General features: G+C 34.9%; 1 protein-coding gene across 3 annotated transcripts in view; it reads left to right on the top strand.

Moving 5' to 3' along the window:
* Window positions 1-13,948, top strand: part of LOC150108891 (uncharacterized) — a 461,422-nt gene extending 447,474 nt beyond the window's left edge. For all 3 annotated transcript variants that reach the window (XM_090410738.1, XM_090410720.1, XM_090410728.1), the window contains one exon: window positions 13,251-13,948. In XM_090410738.1, the coding sequence (XP_090266864.1) occupies window positions 13,251-13,287 (37 nt within the window). In that variant the 3' untranslated portion in view covers window positions 13,288-13,948. The remainder of the gene's footprint in view (window positions 1-13,250) is intronic.
* The last annotated feature ends 6,008 nt before the right edge of the window (window positions 13,949-19,956 follow it).

The raw sequence follows: 19,956 nt of genomic DNA, 5'->3' as shown, positions 1-19,956 counted from the left end.
TGATATATCCTGTCTGTTATTCCTTACATAGCCTATGTATGCTTTCTTTCTTGTATCAAAACTTCTAGATGTCTGTCCGGTGTAATTAATACCGCAAGAACAAGGTATGCTATAAACTCCAGAGTATTTGTTGAAAGGATGGCTATCTTTCAGTGATCTTATAAATTTTTGAATGGTCTCAATAGGTGTGAAGGTTACTCTGATATTATATAGTTTTAGAAGAAAGCTAATTTTCTGGATATGGCACTAACAAATGGAATTGTTATAGAGCTGATGTATTGGGTTTCATCTCATTGTCTTTGCTTTATGTCACTAAAGAGAATCTTGTTGATGATTCTTGTAGGGTAGCCATTTAGGGATAGATATTTGGATATTTTCATTAATTCTTCTTGTAGGTCACCAGGGTCTGTGGTACACTGTATAGCTTTTTTTTTTTTGAGCATATGGATAATGCTGAGTTTCTGGGATATGTAGTGAGATGAGTTGAAATGGAGGTAGCATCCAGTGTTAGTAGGTTTTCTATATACTGACAGGTTGATGCTATTGTCAGTTTGTTTCTTAATAAGGACGTCTAGGAATGGAAGTTTATCTTTTTCTAGTTCCAATGTGAACTTGATGGTGTTGTGAAAGCAATTAATTTTGTTTAGATAATCTATTAATTCTTCTTTTTTGTGATTCCAGATGATGAAGATGTCATCAACATACCTAAACCATGTGGTTGGTTTTGGGGTAATTTGGGGAGTTTCTAGATTATTCTAAGAATAGGTCGGCACAAGAAGGAGAGAGAGGGCTACCCATGGCTAATCCAGTGAGTTGTTTGTAGTAGATTTTTTTTTGCCATGTAAAATAATTTGAAGTTAAGCAATGTTTGAACAACTTGGTGATGTTTGGTGGGAACAAGTTTTCTAAGATGTTGATGACTTCTGAAACTGGGATATTTGTTAACAGAGATGTGACATCCAGGCTAGCCATAACATTATCTTCAGAGAAACTAATGTTTTTTAATTTCTCCAAGAAATGTTAGGAGTTCTTGATATAAGAATCCATGTTGTGAATGTGTTCTTGTAACATTTTGGCTAGATATTTTAATAGTCTGTAAGTAGGGGAATAGATACCATCTACTATTGGACGTAATGGTGTGCCTTCTTTATGGATTTTTGGAACACCATATAGTCTTGGAGTTAACGGATGCATAGATTTTAGTTTTTTGATTAAGTCCGCAGGCCAGTTGGTCATATCACGTAATAGTTTATTGGTATCAAGATGTTTTTTGTGAGTAGAATCTGTGTTAAGAACAACATAGACAGATGTGTCCGATAATAGATTATTGATCTTTTCTTCATATTCCGTAGTATTTAAGATGACAGTGTTGTTGCCTTTGTCTGCTCTCAGTATAATGATTTCTTTGTTGTTCCTTAATTTCATCAGTAATTTTCTTTCCATAGTGCTAGATTTGGTGTGAGAATATCTTGAGGGAGTGGAGAGGATTACACTGCTTTTTAATTGTAAGTCATTGTCTGTGTTGTTCTTAACACATCCTACTCACAAAAACCATCTTGATACCAATGAACTATTATGTGATATGACCAACTGTCCTGTGGACTTAATCAAAAAACTAAAATCTATGCTTCCGTTAACTCCAAGACTATATGGTGTTCCAAAAATCCATAAAGAAGGCACACCATTACGTCCAGTAGTAGATGGTATTCATTCCCCTACTTACAGACTATCAAAATATCTAGCCAAAATGTTACAAGAACACATTCACAACACGGATTCTTATATCAAGAACTCCCAACATTTCTTGGATAAATTAAAAAACATCAGTTTCTCTGAAGATAATATTATGGCTAGCTTGGATGTCACATCTCTGTTAACAAATATCCCAGTTTCAGAAGTCATTGACATCTTAGAAAACTTGTTCCCACCAAACATCACCAAGTTGTTCAGCATTGATTAACTTCAAATTATTTTACATGGCAAAAAAAAACCTACTACAAACAACTCACTGGATTAGCCATGGGTAGCCCTCTCTCTCCTTCTTGTGCCAACCTATTCTTAGAAAATCTAGAAACTCAAATTTTATCCCAAATTACCCCAAAACCAACCACATGGTTTAGGTATGTTGACGACATCTTTGTCATTTGGAATCGCAAAAAAGAAGAATTAATAGATTGTCTAAACAAAATTAATTGTTTTCACAACACCATCAAGTTCACATTGGAACTAGAAAAAAATAATAAACTTCCATTCCTAGACATCCTTATTAAGAAACAAACTGACAATAGCATCAACCTGTCAGTATATAGAATACCTACTAACACTAGACACTACCTCCATTTCGACTCGTTTCACCACATATCCCAGAAACTCAGCATTATCCATATGCCCAAAAAAAAGAGCTATACAGTGTACCACAGACCCTGGCAACCTACAAGAAGAATTAATGAAAATATCCAAATATCTATCCCTAAATGGCTACCCTACAAGAATCATCAACAAGATTCTCTTTAGTGACATACCGCAAAGACAATGAGATGAAACCCAATACATCAGCTCTATAACAATTCCACTTGTTAGTGCCATATCCAGAAAATTAGCTCTTCTTCTAAAACCATATAATATCAGAGTAACCTTCAAACCTATTGAGACCATTCAAAAGTTTATAAGATCACCAAAAGATAGCCATCCTTTCAACAAATACTCTGGAGTTTATAGCATACCTTGTTCTTGCGGTATTAATTACATCGGACAGACATATAGAAGTTTTGATACAAGAAAGAAAGAAAGAACATATAGGCTATGTAAGGAATAATAGACAGGATATATCAGGCCTTTCTTCACACTTTGCATCTACCAACCATAATATTGAATGGGATATGAGTCATATGCCCTACATAAAAGACAACTACCATTCCAGAACATTTAAAGAAGCTGCTACAGTCGCTCATTCAACAGGTAACTTGAATAAGAATCAAATCTAATCAGATCATTTAACCAAAAAAAAAAAATGAACTTTCATGAAAATTACATTAAATATCTCAACAAAGTTGCACTTACAACATGCGTATTATATCATTGTATCACCCACAGTGATAACTTTATATAATTTTTAGAATTGTCGGTTAGTTTCCTAGTTTTGTTACTTTCTATTGCTTACCAGTGTATTCCTTTGATAATGCTGACAGATATCAGTCAGTGAAACGTTGGATATTAAACTAATATTTACTTGACTAACATACAAAATTAAGTCTTTAATTTATTAATACTAGTAGTCAAGAAAAAGGTCGTAATAAGTACAAGGAATATATCGGGATTATGGGGTTTAGGTTATGAGGACAGATTGCAAGTATTGTGGATTGCAGACTCTGGTTTAAGTCTGCAATCCACAATTTATAAGTTATAATGTAAGGATAAGGAATAAGTAATTTTGTTTCTTCATAAGCCTTGATAAGACTGCACCTGGATTATTGTGTGCAGATTTGGTCTCCCAGATTCCAAGGGGATGAAGAAGCTGTGAAAAAGGCACGAAGATTATATCGAGATTATGGGGTTTAGATTATAAGGACAGATTGCAAGTATGTGGGTTACAGACTCTGGTTAACAAGTGAAAGAGGGATGATATGATAGAGCTCTATTAACTTCTGAATGGATGTTACAGGATATGGGGTTTAGATTATGAGGACAAATTGTATGTGGATTAGACTCTGGTTAACAAGAAAAAGAGAGATGATATGATAGAGCTCTATTAACTTCTGAATGGGTGTTATAGGATATCATATAATATAAGCCTTGATAAGACTGCACCTGGACTATTGTGTGCAGATTTGGTCTCCCAGATTCCAAGGGGATGAAGAAGCTGTGAAAAAGGCATGAAGATTATGTCAGGATTATAAGGACAGATTGCAAGTATGTGGATAACTAGAGAAAGAGGGGTGATATGATAGAAATCTATTAACTTCTAAATGGGTGTTATAGGATATCGTATAATGAAAATTTTCATCATATGGAAGGTAGGGAGAGAACATTGAGGGATCAATATAAGCTAAGTTTGCTTGCTAGGTTTTTCTCTCACTGAGCAGTGAGTGCATCTATGACAGCTGTTTGGGTGATTTATAGCTTCCCTAGATAAGTCCTTGACTCCCTGGAGATCTCAGATGATAATAATAAAATATCCAGTTTTGATGTCCTAACTCTGGAGATGGGATTGGTTGCAGTTTACTGTCACATGTAGATGTGCCTATCCAACAATACTTTTGGTTTTAAGTTATTCTAAATGACAAACTAAATGTGGTGGTCCCAAGTTTTACAAAGTAAATTAGTGTTTATGCAATCTTTTAAGCCTATTCCTTCCTCATAAACTCCCATCCTCCCAATAATTTTATTTTGATTTTCAGTTTTTAATGTGACATAATTATGTGCATGTTATAAGTCAAACATTGATGCTGCTTGCTTTTCAGAACTTTTGGTTAGTATGGAAGATAGAACATAATATAAGCCCTTTTCAAGAACAGAGAAGATATTTTTTTTTTTTTTTTGGTTTTGTAGAGGGTAGATCATGCCTCAGTAATTTATTCACCTTCATAATACAGTGACAGCTGAGTTGGATAAAAGTAATGGATACACAGTGATAGTGCTGGACTTTGCAAAGGCTTTTGACTGAATTTCAAATGTAATTCCAATTTTTAAAAAAAAATAAATAAAAAATAATTGCAGCACTTTGGGGGTGGATATGAAGTTGGTGAAGTGGACAGGAGGGTGATTGATAGAGAGATACCAGACAGTCATTTATTTATGAGTAGAGTTCAGTAGGTTTGTGATTAGTGGTGTGCTATAGCGCTCTGTACTAAAAAATAATTGCAGCACTTGGGGGTGGATAAGAGAGTGATTGATGGAGAGATACCAGATAGTCATTTATTCATGAGTAGAGTCCAGTAGGTCTGTGATTAGTGATGTGCTATTGCACTCTATACTTAGACCACTACTTTCTAATTTATACATTAATTATATAAGAAATGATCTGAGAGGAAATATTGAGTTGTTTGCTGATGATGCAAAATTGGATAGAGCAGTAGTCAAAGATGATGTTAAACTTTTGCAGGATGATTTAACATATGTGCAAAAGGAGAACATGTCAGTTTAATGTGGCCAAGTGTAAGGCAATGTATTTGGGGGCAAAAAAATTATCTGCTAGTCTTTGTAATCAATGATTACAAAGACTAGCAAATATCATGATGTTCAACAGTAACATCTCAGAGTGATACATATATCTGGCATGATGATGATGATAATATGCTTTGAGATAAAGGCACCTGTTAACATTGGAAAGTATCAGTCATTAGGAGAGGCATATGTTAATTGATTTATTCTAGTGAATAAGCTTCAGCCTTACTCATGGGAATAAGCCAATTAATACCTCCTCTCCCCCTTCTGCCAAAACTTGAGGATTTTCACTTGGATGGCTTTCATTCTTACCATGGTCAGTTAGTTAGCTCATTGTTCATTCATTATTTTAAGAGCTGTGTAATTTCTGTTGGTCACTTTATTTGCTTGCTTCCCTGAAGAAGAAAAAAGTGCATCATCAAATAAAGAAGTTTAGATAAGGAAGAACTTGAAGAAAAGTCTTTAGTTTCTCCAAGCTGCTTTGATTCATAAAATATCTGTTATTTAGCTACCCATTTGTTTTAACTTTTTAAAGTCAAAATAAGGCAAAAAATTTAGTACAGTTTCATATTAAGAAGTTGAAGATGTCAGAATGAGATTTAGAATTGGGGGGAATGGTAGAGACAGCAGTTGAATAAGCATACATACCACCTTTTTGGCAGAAGGAATCATACTGGGTATGGTTTGGATTAAGATGAGATGTGGTGGTTGCAATGGAGATTTCAGGTTCACTCAAAAATAGATCAGGTTTGGAAGTGTGCATGTGATGAGGCACACTTAAGTTGGTGAACCAAATGGAAGAATTTTTTTGGGGGGGGGGAGAGAATGTTGAGGAAGGTTTGTTATTTAGTTTAACTGCAATGATACTATATTTAGCTTCACTTTCATTCCATTCCAGTATCATAAAAGTTGAGACAAAAAGAGCAGGGGTACAGAGATAGACTTAAACATGTCACCCATACAAAGAGTATGCAGTCTTCATGCCATAATGTGACCTTCCTCTAAGCACAACCTGGCAGCATTGGAATGTTACATTTGTCTTGCCAATGTGCATTCAATAGAATAGGTAGTTTTATGTTTCCTGCAGTGAGCAGAAGGCACAATTTATGTAAAGTATTTTCCATTGTTGAACATTTTTGTTTTTACTGGAAGGATATTGTGCATTATCCTCCAGTTGAATTTGGTGTCTGGAGAGAGGTATACATCTTCAGTAGTAGTTTTTCCTTGTTGTGTAGAAGGGTAATAATTTAAGTGTCTGTATTAACATTTTTATTTTTTTGAGTTCTTGCAATTGTTTCTTGTCATTTTTTTATTACATTTTTTGTCTGTCTGCACATGGTATTATAGTATTCTGTTGTGACTTTTGCTTTCTTTCTTCTTTAGTTTTGGCCATTGAAGAATTTGTACTTCTCAAACATTTTGTTATAGATCCAGTTTCCAAGAGTTTAAGAAGAAGTAGTAATTTTTGTTTTGTGTACTGAGAGTGGTAGCACTGCTCACTAAACCATCCCATTTCTAAGTATTTTGCAATATTGTAGAAATCCCTTTGAACTCCTATGTCATTCTCAAGACTTTCTAGATTGGCAGTCATACAGTTAAGGAATATCTCATTTGTGCACCTATATTATTAATGAATTATTGTTATTGAATGGGAACCTCTGTGTGGCTTCTGAAGATTCATTGCAGGAGATCCACGCAGTATGTTATACTTCACCTTAAAAGCATATTAACAAAATCAAAACACTCGTTTTCTTTCTCTCAGGTTAAAAAGCTGGTCCTCACACCTTTGTTAACTACACTCTTACTCAATTTCCTTACTAACCCCCCCCCCTGTTCTGTCCCTTCCTCAGCTGTGTGGTAATACTTCCTCTGCATAAATCCTATAAAACCCTTTTAGTAGCTTTAATGTTTCTATCATATCCTCTTTTGCAAACTCTTAATCTATCAACATATGGAGCAATTCACCATCTTGGAACCTCTCCATCACTTCCTTATGCTGAAGAAACCTAGGCGAAGCTGTATTTAGCTATTATAAAGAGAAATGATAGCATATCCTTATCTCTGCATTTTTGTGTGTTCTTCAGTAACAAAGTGATCCCACGAACTACCGTGCTTTTGATATAGCAGTTAATTCTATATGCATTTTAGGCAGTGTCTGTAAATTGCATGACTTATGACTGATTTGCCATTTTTGCATGAAGAAAAACCATAGTTTCCAGGAAGAAAAATCCTGCCACCTCCATATAAAACTGACTAACTTACCTTCAGATGAAAAGTCCTGATGAAGATTCTTTGATTCGAATCTAGCTGTTTCCAAATGAAGGGTAACATTTTTTATTTTAACTCTGTCTCGCACCAGATTACTTCAACTGAACTGGCTGTCTTTCGGATCTCCTAATCATTTTGGCTGTAGTTCATCTATTATTATCAGTAGTACCCCTGTCCTCTCTGAAAATACAGTACACCTCCTTTTTAACTCCATTAGCTACCATCTCTGTAATGCCTGTATACCTTTTTTGATAGCAATGTATCAATTGACTGTTTAGACTCATGCTGGTTACAAACTATGGTTTGAACTCATTATAAGGTATAATGTAATAATACAACACATATAAATAATTAAATGCTATTTTAATCAATTCTGTATTTCGTCTGTCACTGAGACATCTGCAGAGAAATGATATTAAAATTTCAAAAACACGCACAAAAATGCACAAAACAAAAGGAAGAAAAAAAAATAGACTGAAGGGCCTATTTTTAGCATATTTATGGTGGCATATATGTATGTTTTATGTTTTTTTAGGCAGATGTTAGCAGATTCTCCCAGTTTGACCATAATATGATAAGTTGCAAGAACACAGAACTTGGTAAACACCTGGAACAGAGAGAGGAAGTAGAGGATCCTTGGGACAATTTATACCATATCCTCTCAAGATTCTCTATGACAAAGATGAAATATTGGAAGCATTAAAATGATTTTTAATTCATTCCTTGTGCTAGTTTCTTTCCATTAAATGTCAAATGTGAATTCCAACAAGCATAAACACATGATTATAACCCTAATAAAATTGTGATTAAGTATGTATTTTTGTGGTGGTTAAATTTATAATGAATATCCCTAGAGTTTGAAGAATAAATAGGGTGGGAATGAAATGGATCTGCAACCTTATTAAACAAGAGATCCACAAGAAGATGATATGGAAAGAATATCAAGAGCAGATGAGGTTTGAATGCAGTGTAGAGATTGTACTATTTTTAGAGTTATGTGGCTGTTTTTTTTTTTTTTTTGAGATGTTCCAAATATAAGGAACAATGATAGCATTATTATAGTCTGTATGTTGAGAGAGTAATGTGAAGTGGAACAATTAATTTGTTGATCTTTTTGGAATTATGACTATTGAAAAAGAAGGTCTGGCAAATAAAAGAGAGTTCAGCCTGGGTAGAACAGATGTTGGAGGTTCTTTTGATAAGGATTTTGATAAACACCACATTGTGGAGGGTAGGGGGGGTGATAATGGGAAAGTTTGTGTATCTATCTGTGTGGGTGTTTTCTATAAACTAAGAAAGAAAGGGTGCCTTCTCTGTTTACAGAAAACTCACCCACTTATTAAAGCTGACTCAACCTCTGTTCCAATCAAGTATCTCTTACAGCTGAACTTAACCATATATAACTACTTTCTTAACTAATGTCTACAGTTCCAACAGAATTAAGAAAATAATTAATCTTTTACATTTCTCTACATACATATTATAGTAATATGATCACTATTTCATGTGTACAGGGGTACATCAGAATTTTGAAGAAAAAAAATAATAAAAATTTTCATTTCTCACTTCCTGGTATGTATTAGTGTTCCTGCAAGGTGGAAAAACTGGAAAATCAGCCAGCATCTTCTTGGAAGAACATAAAAACATGACTGCCCATAGTCATTATTATGTTAGTCTAGTGGACCATGCCTTGGACACTGCATACCTAACATGAGATACTTTTTTTTAAGAATCTTTCATTCCCTCAAAAAGCAAATTAAGTAGGCTAAGTTTGTTAAGAGAAAAGTATGGATGTGTTCAACCTCTCAAACTATGGGAAACAGTAATTTTTATTCATCCCGAGATACAACCTAGGCTTCTTACTAGCACCTTTCTGGCCGGAATATTTGATTCTGTTAAGCTTCAGTTCAATTTTTGTTGCTTATGCATTTGTAACAATTTATACCATATCCTCTCAAGATTCTCTGTGACAAAGATGAAATATTGGAAGTATTAAAATGATTTTTAATTCATTCCTTGTGCTAGTTTCTTTCCATTAAATATCAAATGTGAATTCCAACAAGCATATCAGCAAGCCTAAACACATGATTATAACCCTAATAAAATTGTGATGAAGTATGTATTTTTGTGGTGGTTAAATTTATTATGAATAATTATCCCTAGAGTTTGAAGAATAAATAGGGTGGGAGTGAAATGGATCTGCAACCTTATTAAACAAGAGATCCACAAGAAGATGATATGGAAAGAATATCAAGAGAACAAGAGTGAGCAGAGTTATGGAATATGTACACCCTCTGTCCAAAAAGAAACCAAAAGAAACTAGTGGCACCACCTGTTGTATCTTTTTGTTGTCAAAAGCAACAACCTTCATTAGTGTTGCATTAACTGTTTGACATTTGTTTCATTAGAAGCCGAGTTATAGTGCCAAGAGTGACTGTGTTTTGAGGCCTTCATAAATTGAATTCGCAATTTGGTCCCCAGAAGTTGACCAACGACTAAAAAATGTATCGAATTGAACACTACAAGGACCTAATTAAAACCGCTTGTAAGGACTCAAACTTCCTTGAAACGATCGTTACTCGTGACGAAACATGGGTTTGAGTATACCGTCTTACTTTGGCCAAACAGGCAGGACAGCGAATATCAGAATTTCTGAACACAAGGACTACATCCGTTTTCCCAAGTACAGCCATTCTGGATACGTGCAACAAAATACAGTGGAAGAAAGCTACAGTAATACACCATAGCAAATACAAATTCGAAAGACTATTTATGGAATCAGCCTCAGCCCTAAGAAACTCTCCAAACCTCAACAAATTTCGTTGTATGAGACTGCCCCAAATTTGGGAGGCTTACATCAGCAGACCAAGAACACCTACTTAGCCTGCTAGAGGGCACCATCAGGACTTTTAGGAGAACAATAGCTTCATCACTTCATTCTCAGTTACTGTGTTGTAGTGCCTGTGTGCACGTGCCTTTTTTGTAAGTTCCTTGTGAAGATGGCAATGTGATGTTGCCGAAATATCAAAAATATTTATTAAAGTGTAATTTAATTTATATTCATATCTACGTTGTCAATTCCTTAAATGATTTAGTAATGCATAACCAACGTATAAGCCTGTCTGCGAGAATTAACATCATCCACGGAGATGCGATCGCACGGGAGGCCCACCAATACCGTAAAATGAAGTTGAAGTTGTCTAGACAATTAAATCGTATAACTTTCCTAAAACGCTGCCGGGATAATCAGATAATTCCAAATTGTGTAAAATTCAAGCACCATTTTGTTTCACAAAAAGCTCTCCATATATATATATAACCACGCCAGATACGCATTGCTTTGGGAACAAAGAATTTAAAAAAATACAAGGCCGACAGATGAAAAAATTAAAAAAATTAAAAAAGAACTTTACCGTCAATCCAAAACTTCCTACCAACACCGTAATCAACCTTTCTTCCGTCACACTGAAGCCTGAAAGCACTCAACGCGTTTTCACGTGGCCACAACTTCACCATTGCCTCCAGAAAAATACCTAGTGAGGATATTATGATCCAGATCGAACACGGAATCTGCCACCTTCCAAATCAAGTGTAATTTAATTTATATTCATATCTACGTTGTCAATTTATTGATTTAGTAATGCATAACCAACGTATAAGCCTGTCTACGAGAATCTTACATAAGAAAAACATTTTTTAACGATCAAAATATAATAAAAATAAAATCTTTTATAAGCACACATAGTCTGCATTTTTATAAACAAAATAAATTTGTTTTGTTTGTGATAGAAGTTATGACAAACTATTTATAAATAATAAATAAATATTATCTAAACACAATAATATTGAAATATGTTATGTTTCTTTTATTTTTATACTTCAAGTGATAATCAACGGTTTTTACCATACGATTGGCTACCAGAAGGGAGAAGGGTAAAGATAGCGCATGCGCCTGTTTTATTTTCAAACTTGGGCATATTCGTTATAGAGAGTTGAAACAATAACTCCAAATAATCTATACACTGCCGAATACTCATTTTTGTTAGGTTACTGTACGAGTTTGTCGCTTAATATATTTCAAAAAATTATTTTATTTTTTTTGAAAAAATGATAAAGTGAACAAGGGGATCCCAAATTTTAGAAAAATTTTAACAAAGGGCTCGCGTGAGCCCCTTATAGCTCACCACTGCTTACAGGTATGTGTAATGTTATGCATTAATAGAACGGTCACTACCCAGTTTAACTTTGTGACTCAACTAGTGACTTTACTGTCAAACGTGACAGTAAAGTCGCTAGCTCCAAGATTTGATAGAATAATCTTACTTATTATCTAGATATCTTTTTTATTGGATTGGGTACAAAAAAAAAATCATATCAGGCTCTCTGCCTCTTACATCAACAATGCCGCCCATTTCATCATCTGCTATCCTTGCAAGTCTATATGTCTTGATAACAATGCTCTTGAAGTGTTGAGCCTTATTGAGGTCAATTTCTTTTAAGAAAACAGTTGTCTCTGCAAAGAAACTTTTCGGATTTGCAATTGGAGATCCCTTACCTCCCCTTTCTGCTGGTCTTTTCATGATAAACATTTTGAAAACTATTCTTTGCTCAAGCTTATCCCAAACCTTGCCATCTAGTAGAGATATGTTGATAACATCTTTTCAGTTTGGAAACACAACATATCCATTTTAAATAATTTTCATCGTTCTCTTAACATGTTCTATCCATGAATTCAGTTCACCTTTAAGAGAATGTGGGTAAACTACCTTATCTGGATGTTTAATCTCAAAAACAGATGGCATTTCATTGGCCATTTTTCATAAGCCCACTGATACCAGATGTTATCTTTGTGCTTAATGCAAACCCCCATTGGGGTGGTTGCATTAAGCCTGTCATCTCATCAAAAAATAAATAAAAATCACTATTTTAAAAGATGGAGAAAAACTTTAAAAGAAACTTCAATCTCTTTTCTGCCAGTTCATCCTTCGGATATTACAGGAACAGCATTCAGAAGAAACTATTTTCTGTTTCTTTATCCCACCAAAACCTTAACATATAGTATAGAGACTTGGTTTACATCCCATACATTGGAAATCTTTCCATCTCTCGTACTTAATAGTCATAATGTCAAGGTAGTTTAGAAGCCTAACCAAATTGTCTGTAGTCTCCTTAGATCTCTGAAGGATAGAAGAACATGCTCTTGTGATCTTTCTTATGTAGATCAGACAAGGAAGTTTTGCACTGAGAAAAAGGAACACCTTGGTGATGTAGAATGCAGAAGAGAAGAAAAAAATCTAGGCTTGTACATTATATCCTTGACAAATCTTGCCATCAACTGTGTCACAGCCACCATGCCCTATCTTGAGGACAATTTCCTTTACACAGAATCAAGGAATCCATTGCTTTCATTCACTCACCTGGCTTCCTTGACAGAAACCAGACTGAACAACACACTAGACCTCAAATTCTCCAACAATCACCTCTAAACTATCCAAAGAGAGCTGATGTGTACCACACAACACTGTTACCTTCCTTTCATTGTTTTTAAGTTTTGTTTTCATCCTTTCTCTGTCTACCATTCTGAATAAGCCACTAAGGGCTAAAAAAAAATACAATATATATATATATATTGTAACTAAGTTGTAGTCAGAGTCCAATTAAAGAACTGTCATTTCAGTTATAATAGTCAACCTTGAAACAATCAAGCAGTTTACTACATCATGAAGAAATAATAAAAATGAAAAAAAAAAATTCCTACTCTGCTTTAAGATTTCACACATGTTTTAACATTTATTTTTGTTTATTTTTTATTTTTGCAGGTGGATTCAGGCAATGAAGGGAGCCACAATCCTATGATAAGTACCTCTTGATTTTTTAGGGACTGTCAAGATTTGTCTGTGATGTTGTACAGTTAACTTGTGACGTGAACTGATACCTATTGAGAAAAAACAAGACCTGGTTATGCTTCTATTCCTGTGATCATTAAATAATGTATTTATTGTATCCTCCATGCTGGATTGTTGCCTTCTTGATTGATGATCAGTGTTACTTTTTATAATTTTTTTAATCCATATTTTTGTCACTATTTCTTTGTGTATGCCTAGGATCAAAAATGATAAAATAATGGTTTTAAATTGTTTATTTAAAACAAGCCAGTGTTTTGCCAAAACCCCACATCATTCTAATTTTATAATGTGATTTTTTACGCTTTTTTTGGATTACTCAGTGATGTAGACCTCAGATGTGCCTTAGGTTTATTAAGAATGATAAATATATGAAAAGTAATTTATTAAAATATTATTTTATATAGTGTCCTAACAGATTTAATATAAAAATTTTAGTATAAAATGTGTATTTTTATGATAGAACATTTGTATAGAATCAGTTTTTTTGTGATAATGCTCTGATTTTTCCGAAAAGTTTCTGTACCATTTTGTCCAAAGCCTATCCGTTGTGCATTGGTTGATAGATAGGTACGTATGCTCAAGTAATATAATAAAGAGGTTGTTTATTGTTATGGGTTTTATTTTCTTATCTTATATGACTGTGTTCAGTCAAAAAGAGAGAATAAGCACAATCCAATTCGCTAGCCACATCTTACATATATAATCAACAGAAAGCCCATCCAACTTGAAATAAAAGAACAAAATAAATCTTCCATATTATAAAAACTTTCCTTCCACACTCCTACAGGTGAGACCAGTAGAGAACTACGTACTAATAATGCAAGTAGTTTTGTTATCACTCATTTACTGCATGTTTACTTTAGTAACCAAGTAGTATGTAAGTGAATGTATGAGATGCTACCCAAAAGTTCAGGGAATTTGAATTGTGTCAGTTGTAGTACAGCATTCAAGCACCATAATTGCAAGCAGTACCCTTTGTGAATCAGTACAGCAACAGCCAGTATGCTTTCTGTGTTCTTGGGTTATGAGTATTTCTGTAATGTCATGTTTTAGCAGTTCAGCAATTTTCTTCCCCAACTGAAATGAACAATTTTAAGAGGCAATAAAATTGCATCATTTTGCTTCAACCTTAAAAAAAAACCTGCTGCAGAAACCCACCGAACCAAAACATTTGATTTCGCGGCCAACAAAAAATGCGTCAAATTATCAACAATGTCTTGAGTCAATGTTGATCCTTTTTTTTTTACATCCAAAGGCATTATCCACAAGGATTTCCACCTCCCCCACCAGTCAAATTTTCAATGGCAAGTTTTACTGTGAGGTTTTAAAATGGCCAAGGGAGAGCATTCAGCACATATGCTTAGACAAGTGGATGAGAGGTTCTCCATACCATGACAGTCATTCTCCATCTCTCCTGTGATTTTTTCCTGTTCCCAAGATGTAATTCTGGCTGAAAGGACATTGTTTTGACAAGATTGTAGAAATACAGGCAGAATTGCAGGAGGTGCTAAACACAGTAACACTCGAGGACCTTCAAGAATGCTTTCCATCATGTCATCATGGAAAAATTGCTGGGATCACTGTATACATGCTCACCGGAACTACTTTAAAGTTGGAAACTAGAAATAATTAGGTAAGTAATTTTTTTTTATTATGTCAAATTAGAAATATGTGTGTGTGTATAATGGTGGTGAGATGGTCTAGATCTCATGATTGCACACTCCTGTAGATAAACATATACATTGGTTCTACATGACTTTCAGTTTTTCAGTAAATGACAACGTCATTTACTGAAACCTTCCTATATTTCAGCAATATTACATTGCCATCTTCAGGGAACATATAGTAGCTGGACACCAGTACATCCACTATACATAAATTAAATATCATAAGTCTTTCTTTTCATAGTGAAGAATTTATGGAGACAACACATGTGCTAGAATAATTACTTTACTTAACATTAAGCAAGTAACAATCGACGTTTCGGCCACTGTATTGAGGAGGGAAAATGGCAAATTTAGAATTATGGCGTCTTTTTAAAAGAAGAATGAAAAATGTCACAAACCAAGAAATGATATAAATATTTCTTTACTATCGATCAGTTCTGTATAGCAGAGCAAACTTATCACACTAAACATGCTCTCAGGAAACGACTGTGCTTCATAGTTGAAATTAGCACTGATAATCTAAATTCGGTTTCCTAAAAAATAAATAAATGGTGAATTTGGCATGTCACTTTTTCATGTAGTTGAGATATGTGGATCCATGAATGTAAAAAAATATGGTTGCAATGCTTAAGCTGTGATTATCATTTACTGAATTAAGATAGGAGAGATTTTTCAAATGGTAAAACTAGTGGAAGGCACAAGCCTTGTGGGTATTCCTGGTAAGTTCATATTTGATCTCTAGAGCAGGGGTTTTGGATTACGTAGAAAGTAGATTTTAAAAAAATATAAAAAATTGATAAAAATAGAAGAAAATCGTTATCCCACCCATGGTACAAAATGTACTATAGGTTTGATCATAACCTTTCGTGGGTGGGAGCAACATAAAAAAAAAAGCAGAACTAATCTTCCATGATAAATCTCTAGACACTAAAAAGTAAGGCAACTAACTTTAGAAATCCACAAACCGAGAAATAGTATTTTCTTACTAGTATATCTGTGGGCACTCGCCCTTTGATCTTAATTTTTTTATAAGTTCAATTTTCTGTTGAATGTTTAATATCACCTGCTTTCCTCCGTACTTGCTAGGTGATAAATCAGAAACCATTTCATTATTACTTTTAAGAAAATCGAAAATTAAAAGGAGAACAGTACTATGTTGCAGAGAAAATTTGATGCCTTGTATATATATATATATATATATATATTGGTATATACCAGTTCCTTGAGATATGCGAACGTTTCTTATGAAACGTCTAATCAGCCCATCGTATGTCTGATCGTTAATCTCCCACATAAAACCAGCTATGGCATATAATAGTCTGTAACCGGTGCCTTGAGATATGGAATGTTTCTGATGAAAATATACTAATCTCCATCCAATTTCTTAGAATATACAATGCTTATTTCAAACAAGTCCAATGGGCCCATCATACATCTGACCAATAATCTCCAAGCGTATCACATACAGGAGCCACTTTACGATATTTCAAGGATAAAAACAAATTATTACACTTATTTCGAAATATGAGATCAATCTTAGCAATCCATTTATTACAGGCAATTCTTTAATCTTGCTAAAAATATTGCAGAAAATGTTCATGTTATTTCAAATGCTTGCAAGAAAATAACTACATTAAATATATATATTACAAATACGATGGTTTCAAATAAAATTTATTGAAATATATGAATTTTTCCCTTTCCTTGTGAAATTCCAGTATGTCTTGTCATCATGATTATAGTTAGATACGTTATTGTTAATCACATTATTATTATACCGGCAACTCCATGGAGGCCAAAGACTCATCGCGGGAGATGCAAACTATCCACACAATATCACACCTCTCCCTGAACTCATTGACAGACAAAGCACAAGCGTCGCAACTTACTCTGGCAACGCATTCCACTTGTTTAGCACTCTCCAGTCCTCACGCTTGATTAATTTCCAGGAATGATCACTTATTCTTCCACCACTAGGCAACTGCCTGAAATATTTCTCCTGCATCAATTCTATAAAATCCTTTCAGAAACAAATGTTTCTATCACATTCCCTCTTCCTTGCCTATCGACCATCTTCTGCATCCCACAAACTCAATCAATCAACATAGCGAGCATTCCTCAGATGACTCACTAACTTGGTCATTCACTTCAGAATCATCTGTACTACTTTCTCATCTCCAAGGAATTCAGGCGACCAGACCTGAGCACAAGTAATCCAGCAGATGTGGATGTATCAACGCCTTATAAAGAGGATTAATAACTTCTCTATCTGTGTATGTCATAGCATGTTCTTCAATAACCAAGTAATCCTATGAGCTACTTTAGCAATATGCCCTCTGAACTTCAAGTCCCAAGCTTCATCAATTTCCAGGAGTACAGTTCCAGCAATGCGGTGCACAGTTTGTAATTGTTTAATCCCAAAATACATAACATTACACTTTTCCCCACATTAAACTATTATCCATCAACTTCTGCCCATACAGCAGCTTATTAAAATCATACTGAATGCATCAGTTTGATTAACTATTATGCTACCCAACTTCACATCATCAGCAAACAACTAAATATCTCCATTCAGCCTTCAAACCATTTCCTATATTATTTATGTACAAAATGCCAATGGTCCAAACACAGAGCTTTGCGGCACACTACTGGTAGCCTGCTTCATCCTGGACTCTGCTCCTCTATACACAAATTTTTAGTATTTCTCCATCAGCCATTCTCGTGTTTAGATCACCAGTTTAATATTCATCACAGTTAGTTCCAATTTGTGTAACAATATTACATGGGATATCCCATCAAACTCCTTAGCAAAATCTAGCAGTATCACTGTAACCATTTCTCATATCCAACTCAGTTGTCACTCTATTATAGAATGTTAATAAATTTAGTAAGGCAAGCCCAACCTTTAACAAAACCATGTTGTCCCCCATAGAGTATCATCTTCTTACCCACCCATTTTTCCAATTCTTTTGCACCACTCCCAAGATGGTGATTGGCCTTAATTTTCTACTGCAGCATTAGGGTCTTCTTTATGCAAAGGAACTATTTACCCACATTCCACTCCCTAAGGACCTTATCAGACTCATGGCAATATTTGCATTTAAATTCTTCACTATCCTAAGTACCTCTGATTCATTAACTTCAATTCTCATATCAGTTCTTGCTACTTAAGATAGAGAAATATCCTCACTTGGGTGATAAAGTGGTCACTCAGTAACTGCTGCCACAGTCACCTCGCTACCATCAGCACCCACTAAAGTTATTATGCTGCCTAGCTTTATAGCATCAGCAAATTCCGTTCAAATTTCCTTTGCACTGCTTGCCTAAGGTAATGTCATAATCAGATATAGCCTGACTTACGATGCTGGTAACCTTTCTAGCCTGAGCTTTGCATTGCTCCGTAAACTTGCTGATCATCTTTCTCCTTATAAATCTTCCATTTGATTTTTTTTTTTTTTGCTGATCATGCTTAATACTAATAGTTATCCGTCTAACGCCTACCTTATGTTCCTGACCATGGAAATACATTCCGATCACTTCCTTCAGATACTGGTAGACTATCCTCCCATGCATTGCTAACATCCATCTCTAAATTCTTATGCTAGGGGATGGCAGCAAGCTGCTTCCGAACTTGTTATAATAATCTACCCTGTAATTCTGCATATATCTCCCTTTTTAAGAGAAAAATACACAAATTTTGCAACCTCCCAAGTCAATTACCACAAGAATCACTCTCACCACTCGGACATAACTTGGACACTTCATTTATGAACCTATGACCAGATCCAACACCCTCATACCATTGATCCGCTGTTTCAAGTAATTATTTCTTGTAAAGTGTATGAATTCCATTTCCTTTCGTGATAATTCCTCTTAACAGTCTTTATCATCATACTTAAAATCCCCCATAATAATTACTCAACCTGCACTAATTTGTTGATGTACATCTTCCACATCACTCCTTGCAGCCTGAGAACTATAGAAAATAACCAACTGTATATTTTGTTCCATTGGCCCCTATTTCATACCAGATTGCCTGAAATAAACTACCATTCACATGCCTCTCCTTGATATCCTACTTTGTTTGGATTCAGTTCATCAGCAATAGCCCCCTTCCGTTCTGTCTTCTCTATCCTCCATGAAAATACTATACCTATCACATTCAATTCCAGTAACCACATCTTTTGCTATCAGCTAAGTTTCACCATTTCTATAATTTTTGGCGAGATAGCACGGACTAATGCGAAAAATGCATCCCTCTTATTTCGAATGCTTTAGTTCTCATACCACCTTTACACCTCATATACCTTTCAGCAATTTATTTTCGATAGCCCCAAATCGATTTTTATTCACTCTTATCCAAATTATTCCAAGACAGATATCACCTGAAACACGTTCCTGACATAATCCTCTCTCTCCTAATCTCAACCTTATCAATTCTACTGTAATGCCCTGCGCAAATACTTCGACTTGCTCAGAAAACAGCAGCCTCTCCAAACCCTTATGAACTCCATATTCAGATGTAACCAATCTCTTGCATACAGCATTCTTAAATCCTTTGCCACCTGATTTACTATCTCTTAATAAATCAGATTCCCGGTTACGCTTTAACGTTGTCATGTTGCTTGATGATAAAACTATTGCTGCATCATCAATATATCTCGTTCGGTTCCCTTTCAATTCCACTGAACAAGGTCGTTTATATGGATCATAAAATAATAATTCCCCTGAGGAACACGTCTTGTCATGATGGCGGAGCTTGCGTACTTCAATGATGTTGAGAGCTATGCTGGCAGCAGCATAGCTACCAGTTGGTCATGACTTTGTCAGATAGGTCTCAACTGAGGAGCCAGACTAACAGTATTCCATCCCCCAATCTTAAGGGGAAAAGAAATCCATACCGGATCAGTTGACGCTCGGATTATCAAGGACTTTTTCAGATGTTGGGG

This window comes from Typopeltis vanoorti, chromosome 2 (genome assembly GCF_054136105.1).
Source record: "Typopeltis vanoorti isolate ZY-2024b chromosome 2, IOZ_Tvanoo_1.0, whole genome shotgun sequence".
Classification (NCBI taxonomy): domain Eukaryota; kingdom Metazoa; phylum Arthropoda; class Arachnida; order Uropygi; family Thelyphonidae; genus Typopeltis; species Typopeltis vanoorti.
Note: the sequence above shows the minus strand (reverse complement) of the source record. Positions and strands in the feature narration are given on the sequence as shown.